General features: G+C 38.2%; 2 protein-coding genes across 2 annotated transcripts; one reads left to right on the top strand and one right to left on the bottom strand.

The window, feature by feature from the left end:
• Positions 1–57: 57 nt before the first annotated feature.
• polr3h (polymerase (RNA) III (DNA directed) polypeptide H) lies at positions 58–3,474 on the bottom strand. The gene is made up of 7 exons (XM_039687636.2): positions 3,298–3,474; positions 3,047–3,198; positions 2,145–2,241; positions 1,959–2,045; positions 1,406–1,469; positions 828–1,062; positions 58–502 (listed from the first exon to the last, which is right to left on the bottom strand). The coding sequence occupies exons 2-7, from the start codon at positions 3,155–3,157 to the stop codon at positions 452–454; spliced, it is 645 nt and encodes a 214-aa protein (XP_039543570.1). The 5' UTR covers positions 3,158–3,198; positions 3,298–3,474; the 3' UTR covers positions 58–451.
• A 2,686-nt stretch (positions 3,475–6,160) lies between these two features.
• tob2 (transducer of ERBB2, 2) lies at positions 6,161–11,507 on the top strand. The gene is made up of 2 exons (XM_039687616.2): positions 6,161–6,379; positions 8,405–11,507. The coding sequence occupies exon 2, from the start codon at positions 8,660–8,662 to the stop codon at positions 9,821–9,823; it is 1,164 nt and encodes a 387-aa protein (XP_039543550.2). The 5' UTR covers positions 6,161–6,379; positions 8,405–8,659; the 3' UTR covers positions 9,824–11,507.
• Positions 11,508–11,766: the final 259 nt, after the last annotated feature.

Below are 11,766 nucleotides of genomic sequence, written 5' to 3'. Positions count from 1 at the left end.
AAGTGTTACCTAAAATATGAATATGCTATATATATATTTAAAAACAACAACACTGTAAACTTTTCCAAATATTTTTATATTCAAATTTTCAAAACAAAACAAAAATCCAAAAACCATATACATGACCTCACAAAAATATTCAATTGCATCAAAAAGACATTATTTGAAGCTAAACATTTTTTTTCAAATAAAACTGTATTTATCTATAAAGTAAACTCTGTAGGTCTCAACAAAAAAAGCAAACTCAAATTATCTCAATCAACACAACAGCAGGATTACAACACAATAATCCCTTTTCAATCATTACAAACAACTCTTCGTTAAGTGTCTCCGATTGGTCGGCAGCATCTGCTCACTTATTGGTCCACAGATCTTAAGTTCATGAAGGAGTAAATCAGTGTTGTGAAAAGCTAAACTGATGTTTCTCAGTTTATAATCACAGAAGAGACTGTTAACTGTTCCACCAGGACAAAAGACCCAGCCCCGGTTCACTGACGGATCCCTGCCGAAGAGAAGAACAGACGTTAGTCGCCTTGTTATCAGCAATTTATCAACGCATCCAGGCTAACGAGCTAACGTTCCGATTAAGTTATGAAAACAGTTTTTCTTGATTGTGTGAGAATTAGAGAAGAAAAAAACGTTCATGGAATGTTCAGTTTTATCATTTTGCTCACATTCTTGGAATGTTACTTTTGAATGTTCTAAGAAAATTCAGGAACAGGTACCGGTAACATTAAAAAGTTAGATAAACGTAACGTAACATTAAAAAGTTAAATAAAAGTTAGATAAACGTAATTCTACGTATATTTAGTTCCTAATCTCCTCACAATGAGTGTGTATGGAGCCTCTTTCTGCGGCGTGGTGTCCTCCACTGCTGCGGGTGGCGCTGTGGAGCCGGCGGCGCTCGGCGCTTCCTTCTCTGTGCTGGGGCCGGTGGGAGACGTGTCGAGGAACAGCTCGTCCACGACCCTGAAGCGGATCTCTTCGCCCTGGTCCATGTAGAGGTCGTGAGTGCCCTCGTCCGTCTCGTACTCCCACATCCACACCTGCTCCGCATCATCACTGCGCCGACCGTGAAGGAACCGTACAAACTCACTTCAGCTCATTTACTACAAATACACTAGAAAAAAAAATAATCGCATCCAAAATAATAGTTTGTGTTCACGTAACGTTTGTGTGTGTGTGCTGTTATAATTACACACATGCATGTAAACATTTAAGAAAAATGTGTTTATATATATATATATTTGCACACACACTCACCTAAAGGATTATTAGGAACACCGTACTAATACTGTGTTGATATATATATATATATATATTTTTTTTTTTAATTTTTTTTTTACATAAAATATGTTAATTACCAAAATATTAAATGTGTTTTAGAAGTGGTATTTCAGGATACAATTTAGCCGGTTGCTGCAGTGACTCCGGCGGGATTAGGATGTCATCAAAGAATCCGAGGCTCACTGTGGAATCAACACACATAAACGGATTATTTATTATAATCTTCCAATGATTTTTGAATTTTTCCATTTCAAAGTATGGAATTCCAATGAATCCATTATTACATTACACAAAGTTCTAATATTCCAAATCTACTGGAATAAAGGCTTGACCATGAAGATCAACTGTAACCATGAGCATGTAAATGACAGAGCTGTTTTAGTATCACTATCATTTTAAATTAGTTTTTATTTTTATATTTTCCATAAATATTAATTTTAGCGAAAGGTTTAGAAAATGTTGAAAATGTTTTCTCCCCAATTTTTTTTTTGCAGTAAAAGATTTTTATTTTTAGATTTAAATATATAATTTTTGTTATTTTGGTAGAGTTTATTGATTTTTTTTAAAATATATAATAATTTTTTAATGGTTTTCGTTAACTATAACAACCCTGCCATTGCAAAACAGCGCAAGAGCAAAGCATCATGGGTGTTGAGTGTGGCCTCTCTCACCGTGAACGCCCTCGGAACTGCAGCCTTTAATCTTTCCCACCAGGATTGCGTCCAGGAACGGGTGGAAAACCACGTATCGAAAGTGAACTGCAGGAGAGAAGAGAGGTAGGGAATTTGCCCGACCGCCCAAATGCAGCGAGTAACAGCGAGTTATGAAGCTGTTGCTATGACACTGTTGCTATGTACCTTTGGTATGAGATGCTCCGTCTCCAGGAAAGATGTAGGAATCCTCCAGTTTAGTGATGTCATACAGACAGATGCACAAGCCCACATTATACACCACCTGCAGACACATGGAGGAGGTCACACGGGATAAGGATTGAGAGTCCTCCGAGAACTTGAAATTTTGTTTTCAAAACTATTTTTTGCCATTTATGTATTTAAAACAAAAATATCTTAGTAAACACCCAGTAAGATTGTAAAGCGTACAATCTCTAGTTTTCATATTTGGTGACTGTTTTTTTAAGTAAAGTAATTTGCAACAAGAATTTTTCATACTCATAAGGGATGTTCAGGCTTTTATTTTGAAATAGCGATGAACGTGAAAAAGCATGAAAGATTGATAGAAACCTCAGGGGTTTTTTTTCATGCCAAGAATTCAAAAGATAACACCAATTTAACTTTATGAGTGGAAAAAAGTCTGAAAGGCTGCGAGCTATGACCACTTACCAGTCGAGTTGTGCACAGATATATATTACGAAAATTAAAACACTAAATAAGTCAAACGCAAAGTCAAAATTACCAAATTATAAATGCAGAATTACGGAAATCTGCAAGAATTGTGTAAAATAATGTACTTTATGTATTCAATCTTTTTCATCTCACTCTATTAACCAATGTCTTTCCTGCTTAACACCTTCATTTGAAAAACAAAACAAAACACAAACAAACACACACAAAGTAACACGAAAGTAACGTAACGCATTACTTTCATTACTTACCGGAATCAGTTACTTTTTCAATGATTGATAATGAACGCAATATACAGTGAATGCAATATTGTAATCCATTAGCTTTTAAAAGTAACTCTCCCGAACACTGGAAGCATTTGTGTGAAGCCTGGCTCAGTGATAAGTGTCTGTCTTCACCTTGTTGGCGAGTTTCTTGTTGAGCTCTTCGGCGATCGCGTCGTTCAGCTGCCGATGGAAACTCCACGGGGGAATCCGGACCGTGTCCACCATCTCCACCAGCACGAACATCCTCACCCACAACCACAACCAAACCCGCTGAGGATCTCAAACTGACACAGGAACAACACCCGTCAGCTACTGGCTCATGAGTCTGTCTGTAAGTTACGTGATGTTGTTCTGCTGTGGTTTCTCTGTCATATTAACGTTACCTCTCAGTCCCCCTGAAGCTCCGGCAGCCCGTGCGTGCAGAGCGATATTATCCAGCTGCCCCAGTTTATACATTTACTCTATTAATAATCTATAAACTCTCATGATTTGAGAGCACAGCATGACAACAGCTACACATGTGCCGAATCACGACAGCGGCTGGCGCTTTACGGCACTGACGTCACGCGACAACATTCTGTGTAAAAAAATAAATAAATAAAGAGAGTTCCTTTTTGTTATAAAATGGTATTCTTTGTTATTATACACATCATGAGAGATGTTTTTTATTTATTCAAACTAATTTTGTTCTTGGCTAAATATTTTATACATAAGTTTGAATTTAGTTGCCTATGAATAAGCCTTTCTTCAACCTTTTTCTTGAAGGTGTAAAACTCTATATGATTTCTGATTTTTCTAATAAGAAAGATGTGAAAACTGAATCTTTTTAAAACGGTACATTATTTCTTGCTCCCTAGCATGTAACATATTGTCATTCTGTATATTTTTGTGTTATAATAATAATAATTTTTTTTTTAAATTATTTTTATTTTCTAAAAAGATGTTGATGCATAGGCTATATAAAGTCTCTCCTATGCTGTAATAGTTAGGCTATAATAAAATATCCTACACTGTTGTTCATTTCAGAATTGTAACTTTATTAGGCTAATTGTCTTTATGCCTGTAAGTGTTTTTATTTATGTTTTATAGCTGGTGATTTTATCTCTAAGATTTGTCAGATATTTATGAACATATGCCATAAATATCGTATAGTTGATTTTTAAGGCATTGGGGCTGATTTTAAAAAGCATTTAAAGAGATAGTTCCAAAAGCAGATATTTTGAAGAATGTCGGTAACCAATCCTGGTCCCCATTAATGGATATAAAAATAACTATGGAAGTCAATGGTCCCCCACAACTTTCTTCAAAATATCTTCTTCTGTGTTCAGCAGATCAAAGAAATTAATGATTGGAACAGTGAATCAAACTTTAATTTATTAATGCACTGTCCCTTTAAATGCGCTCCTTTGACTCTTCTTCATATGTTTACATCTGCAGTCTTTTAAATGATGATTCCAGTGTTTGTGCAGCTCTAACTGAAACCATCTGCTTCTAGAGACCTGAGATTCATCAACCACGCACTATATTTTGCATTAGCACTGCTGTAATAAAACATGTTTATTAACACAGTTTATTCTGTCAGAAACACATCAGAGTTGTGTAAATGTTTAGACGCTTGTGCAGCGCCAGCAATTCAAATGTCAGTTTTATAACAGAGAGGATATTTTGGTAAGCACGTGAACATTATGGCTGAAATAATTCTTTACAATGTCTTCTACGAGACATCTCCTAGATATTTATGGAAACAAACAAGACAAGATCATATGGTAACACTTTACAAGAAGGTTCGTTGGCCTTAACATGAACTAATAAAAAACTGCACTTCTTTAACATAATCTTATTTCTAATATTAACATCAAAATTTACTATACGTTATTAAAATCAAAGGTTGTATTTGTTGACATTAATTCATACACTGTGAACTAAAATAAAGAAACAATGAACAGTTGTTTATTATTAACTAACTTTCAAAAAAGATGAATAAATACTGTAACAAATGTATTGCTCATTATCATGTTAGTAAGTACATTAACTAATGTTAACTAGGCCTAATGAACCTTATTGTAAAGTGATATACCAATAACTTTCTTATGCACTTAATTATTTGTGTTTGAGTTTTTAGGATGGTGTTACATTTCATTTTCATAGGCGCTTTTAAAGTTTCTATAATCACTTTGCAATAGCATGTAGCCTATATTGCTTTGTTATGTTATTTGAAAACTCCATTTCCCATAACGCACGTCGCACACGCTGAAGCAAACGTCACCACGCCCCCTGCTGAGTGGACGCTGCTCTCGACCAATAGCCGGACGCTCCTCGCGTTTCCCACCCAATAGCTACATTGTTGCTATGACATCTTTTATTTTTAGCCTTCCGCAGCACAGCCTCACAGATGGAAATATTACTTCGCCAAATTAATTAGAGACGAAGTGAAATAACCATAAATCGGCGTTTGTTGAAATAGGAATACCTCTGAGGCAAATAAAAGTTTCAAATCGACATATCTTTATAGATAATAAAAAAGGTAAATAAATAGTTTATAGGATAATAGAATAGTTATATTAAAAGTAAGCATTGCCTCTGTAAAACGAGTATAATAGCCTATATTATACTCGTTTTACATATAGCCTAGGCTATATATATATATATATAAAGAGTAATGACTTTTGAGCATTTTATAAAACTTATGACTACTTCTCAATCTGTGTGGGTTGTGCACATAAGCCTGTATTACGACAGTAAACAAATTGTCATCAGAATACAAGAGAAAAATTCAATAATTTGCTAACGAAAGAAAAAGAAAAATATGAAAAATATGAAAAAAATAACAGAAGGGGAAGAAATTAATAGCCTATAGGCCTACATCAATCAGGCTCGAGTATATAAATTAAAGGCATTGCTAATTGAAAACGCTCTTGCTTTCTATTCTGAGGATGAAATTGTTTTGAAATACCTTTTAATCTTTCGGAAATACATGAAACATTGATGTTGGTGAACATACTTTGCGGTTATAAAATTTGCAAAGTAGATACATTGTATTTAACAAAGCATAACTTTATACTTTTAGTAGAGTCAGATTCATAGCGTTCTAAACCAGTGTCATTAAAAGTTATTGTTACATGTTGCAGGATATTATTATTGTTTTTATTAATGCGCGCAGATCTAATCAGTAAGTAGTTCCAGCTGAAAACACGTCACCGCGGTGGGCGGGGCGAGCGCGTGAGCCGCGATATAAATGCACGAGGCTACAAAACAGTGAAGTTTACACGGGCGCGTGCGGGAGTGGGGAGACGTCACGCCATGAATAAACATAAAATTAAATAAAATCTCAACATAAGTGCGTTTCAGTCAAACGGAACAAAACGCAGCGGTTCTCTGTGAAGGATTTCTTCAACGCATGATCATTGATGCCCATGTAATGAATAGAAATCATAAACGCAGGACAGAAACACAAGCTTTGAATCAGTAAGTACTGGATTAATTATTATCAAGAATAAAAGCAGAAAGTGTTCGTGTTGGGTCGTGACTCGTGTTCCATGGACGCATTCAAATCGGATCTTTGTTTTTCTTTTGAATGACTGATGAGTTGTCGTCCATTTTAGACTTGAGAAGAAACAAATCTAAAGATTCAATAATATGATACTAATTTATAGGCCTATATTTGAGGGATTTGCGTGCAGCTGCATTGTGTTGGCATTTAAACTGATGATAAATGTGTTTTGCACATATGTCCTTGGCTTTAATGGTGTGCTGAGAGGACTGAAACAGGCCAAATGTTTGCAAAAGCTGATTATTTGTCTCTGCTGTGAGTGTTTAGAGCTGCTGTACCTATATAAGCCCACTTCATGTCTGACTGACAGAACGAACTTTAGGGAACATGTTGTTCTGTTATAGTTTTTTTTGTTTTGTGTGTGTGTATGGAAAACACGGGTGCCCAGGATTAAACCTCTGTGGTTTCTCTTGCAGTTAGATAATTCAGTTTTCATGTTGTATGGGTTGAAAAACACTTTTTTTTAAAGGGAACCCCCAACACACACACACGGCATCCCATCAGAACAGTGTGTGCTGCTTTAGTGTTTCTGCTGCCATATGTTATGTGTTTGAATGTGTTGTGTTGGATAGTTCAGCGTTTGGATCACAAGTTAAACTGAGTAAAGATTAATGGGACCTCTGGTAGTTGTGAGTTTAAAACACATCCAGCAGATAATGTGAATCTGCTGATGGCCGGCGGGAGTGTAAACAGTCAACCAGGCTTGTGAATAATTAAAGAATAAATCTGTTAAGTCAGACGCACAAATACAGTTGTTTATGTTATGGCATGTGATCAAACGTTGACATTGAGTGACATTGAATGCCCGACATGATTTTTATTTTAATAGCTACGCGATCGTTTAGTTTATCATATCAATTGTGGCTATAAACGCGTTAATTAAAACGACCGCCGAGAATATATCGAGTAAAGATGATATTTGATTTGACAACCTTATAGCTTATTGGTAACTATCATTATTAATGCGCTGTGAATAAGATAATTACACAAGGAAATTGTCAAATCAGTTTTATCCTGTCTCCATTTGTCTAACGCGTTTTAATTGTATTCGATGGTCTGTATGCGATTAAATAATAGTGATGGTATTCATGATTTATTGGCCTGTCTCCGTATGAGCGGCAGTGAAACTCGTCCCTTTTATGAATAATCTCAAATATGTCATTACATTTACCCGCGGTGACCGTCCTCGTATATGCCGAAACTCATCGCGGATCCGACACCGTTATAAATCTAACGATTGCAGTGCATTTAATGTGCTGTTTTTTACGGAACTTATCTGTGTTTTGAAAATGCGGAGGCGTCACATCAACATTCACACGCGTGGTGATGACGTTAAACGCTGTGGCGTGGTGCATGCTGGGAGGTGTAGTTTTTTTTAACGGTCCTTCAGCAGCACCATTTTATCAACACTTTCTAAGGTTTCCCCTCAGATGTGCGAGTATTCAAGTGAATGCATTTGATCTTTAGTTATTCAAACTGTAATCCACTACAAAAAGTATGTGTTGACATTCATTAGATGAATGGTTTGTCTCATTTTAAAACATTTGCATGCTTGTATCCATCTCAATTTCATGTGCAGGTAAATAATACGCCATAAACCTTGGGTTATTTTCTTCCTGAAGAAAGTGAACTCTGGCATGTTTAGAATTGTCTCGCTCTTTTTCACTATATGCACTTTACATTTCCTTTTACTGTTAAAATGGAATAGCTACACTTGAGCTAGTGTAAGTGTACCAAGTGCCTTTGGTGTTGAAATTTTCCTCTCTTAGCACATGTAATCCTAAGTGCTTTAGCCAATGGGACAGATGAGGGATTTCATAAGGATAATCACGGATTGGTACCTTGGCCTCAGCATCTGCTGAAACAAACACGCATGCACACTGACAGTCAGTGAATTGTATATTTATAGTTGTTTAACCAGTTTGTCTTTGTCTTTCCAGAGGCTTTGAAGAAACTGGATCTCGGAGAGCTGCTGCTCAGTCTTTAGACTTTAGCGCCAATTCTGGAGTTTTAAAAATCAACTAGTCTCTGAGAATTACTTTTAAGCAATTTCTAAGCAACAATACAAAAATCAGAGGTCCTTGCTTTTAAATTGACATTTAAGGCTCAGATTAAAGACTTTCATCTGAACATTTGCAAGAGATGTTAAGACTGCCGTAGGTTCCTGTGTCACCCAAGAAATAATCAAATTCATCATGCATTTGGAGGTGAAGGTTGCATTGAACTTCATCGTGTCATATTTGTACAACAAGCTCCCGCGCCGCAGGGCTGATCTGTTTGGTGAGGAGTTGGAGCGTATCCTGGTGTCCCGTTTTGAAGGTCACTGGTACCCCGAGGCTCCTTTACGTGGCTCTGCCTTCCGGTGCCTCCATCTGGGGGCTCCCAGGGACCCTGTTGTGGAGCTGGCAGCCAGAAGAAGTGGTCTGGACACCGACGAGGTCCGAGCTAACGTTCCCCCCGAGCTCAGTATTTGGATCGACCCTTATGAAGTGGCCTACCAGATAGGGGAAAAGAGTGCAATTAAAGTCCTCTACATGGAGGATCCGGCAGGTTTAGGATGCGAGGCCGAAAGATCTGACATCATGCTCAATGGAGACCTGGAGTACGAGGAAGTCAAGAATCTGGGCTTTAACCCAGAGGCTCAGGTGTTCGTTCCCATCGGAGGCCAGGTGTCGCCGGTCATGCTACCGTCGCTCTCCAGTTCGCCGACTCCACTTTCTACCTCATCTTGCCCAGGGTTGTTCAGTTACGCCACTCCCAGCACTCCCACCAATCCTAGCACTCATTCCTCCAACACATCCACCCCGTCTCCGCCAAGCGCCAGCCTCATCTACCCCCCGTCCAGCTCCAGGCCAACACCTCAGCCAATCACCTTCACTACAGCCAGCTTCGCCGCCACCAAATTTGGCTCCACGAAAATGAAGAAGTGCGGGAACCCTGGAGTTTCCTCTAGTCCTGGTGTTGTCGTCGTAGCTCCCCAGCAGAGGATGATCACCCGCTCTCCCAACTCCATCTCGCCACCAGGGCTGGCCAACCACAAACCCCTTTCCCTATCCATGCACTCTTTGGCTGGACCAATCCCAAGCCAACTGTCTCCTAATGCCAAAGAGTTTGTGTTTCCGATTTCCCAGAGGCCCCTTTACTTCGATGCAGAAGTTGCCCCAATCACCCCGTTCCAGGGTCCGCACCCACACGCTTCCTTCGACCCGTTCTCCAGCCCCCCACCAGGCCAGGCTGTGGGAATCATTGGGGCCAACAGTGGGATGTCCTTCATGGATAAGCCTCCATTTGTGGAAGGACTCGGATACAACCTGCAGTACTCCGGCCAGGCCTTTCAACCCGTGGTGCTGGCCAACTAAAGTCTCAGAGCTGAAGAGATCCCAATGCTGAAAGACTTTCCTTTTTCCCCCTCCTTCATGGATCATTGTTCCTTACCACCATGACAAATCAAGAGTGTTATGACTACTGACTGAGTATTGCTTGTGATTTGTTACTTTACCAATCATTTGTTTCTTGTTTGATATATATTTTTTAAATTATTATTATTAGTTGGAGTAACCAGCCTCCTGTTACACAGGTGTTATTGCTTTTGTTGTTTTTCCAGTAATGAGTCACTTGATTATGGTGTCCCAATTGTTTGTCTACATAATCTGATGATTTATGCTTTGATTTTGACTTTTAAAATTGATTGGGGGGGGATTGATTGGATTCTAGATGCTAAAAAGGGATTTCTGGCATGGTGTTCATGTTCAGAAATGATTCTCTGGAGATATCAGCCATGTTACCCGTGCGGTCGCACCTTAGTGGTCATAATTTAGGATTTATGGTAATTTTATGACTAGTTCTCTGAACCGATGTGGGTCTTGTGTTCATGACTTGCGCATTCTCTATATTGGTTTAACTTTAGGATTCTCCTCTTCAGTTTGAATGCATTAAGCCAAATCCTGATGAAACCAGCAAGTGTTTGAACCCTTTTCTAGTGCCGTCAAGAGTCAGATTGTGGATTGATGTCGTGCATTTTCACATTCTCTCAAGCCCGAAGCAGAATGATTGCAGGATTGTTGTGCGGGTCTGGTTTCGCTCTTACACGTAGGTTCTCGGTCAGAAGATTCTGGTTTAGGAGCAGAGGAGGTTTTGATAAAACACTAAATGACTTTGAAGGGTGGGGCACAAGATTAAAGGTCATTGGTGCAGAGACCCTCAGATTACTTTTCCAGCATGTTGAATTCAATGCATTGTTGATTCCAGAGGTCATAAATCGTGGTTTGGGAGAGATGCTCCCGTGAAAATTGCACTTTGTTTTCTCAGTTCCAGGACTCTGAATGTTACCTCGTATTCTGACTGCAGTGGCTGTTTTGTTGAGTGTTTTATTGTGCTGGGATGGAGGCTTGCGTTCTAGAATCTTGAAGGTTGGAGCCTTATCACGGGTTCCGTTTATGACATCACTTCCCCCTCAGAGTTCCGTCCCATCCTGCCGCGTTGCACTTTACGCATCGGGCCTTTGGAAAGTCTCGTAAGGCCTCACAATAAACTCTATATGCTAGATGCTAAAGGTCCTTTTACTTGCCCTTTAATGCCAATTATGTCTGAACTATAGCTTGGTAATGTAGTTAAAAGATTGTATTAAAAAGGAAGGGTTTTGGGTGAGACTGTATGTACGTCCTGACCCTGTTGTGACGTCCCTCGCTGACGTTGAAATGTGAACGTCACCTTCGTGAAAATTTCAATCGTTCCATTGATTTCATTTGGGGTGGGTGGGGTTTAGATTTCTCTATAAATGCTATGACTGGTTGTATTTTTACATTTGTTTGTAATTTATTTACAATTTTTCTATATTTTTTCGTGTTTTTTCAAAAGAGTTCTCTATGGCATTTATAAAGCAAATTAAGAGATATATACCATGATGACATAAATATGTATATATTTCTTATGTTTGAGATCTTTTGTTTAGTTTCTTACGTGCTGAAGTTATTTTTTCAGAAATAACTATATGAATATAAATATATGCAAGATGAAATGACTAATAAAATGTTTAACAAAGTGCTGAACGTACTTTCTGTAGAAGTCATTCAAACAAAGATGTTTTTTGTTTGTCATTTTTTCTCCTGGTTATTGAAGGATGTTGAAGCTCTTGAAAGGTTTGATTTTTGTTGCGTTTTAACTTCATGTAGTAGATTAATTATTCCATAGCATGCCTATATACTTTATAAACCCCATACGTTCAGCTAGTGGTTCCTCCTTTGGCCAGTGTAGGTTTTTCTCACATAATCAATATTATTGACCCTTAAATGTGCACAATACA

This window comes from Pimephales promelas, chromosome 3 (assembly GCF_988280905.1).
Source record: "Pimephales promelas chromosome 3, fPimPro1.hap1.1, whole genome shotgun sequence".
NCBI classification, from domain to species: Eukaryota; Metazoa; Chordata; class Actinopteri; order Cypriniformes; family Leuciscidae; genus Pimephales; species Pimephales promelas.
Note: the sequence above shows the minus strand (reverse complement) of the source record. Positions and strands in the feature narration are given on the sequence as shown.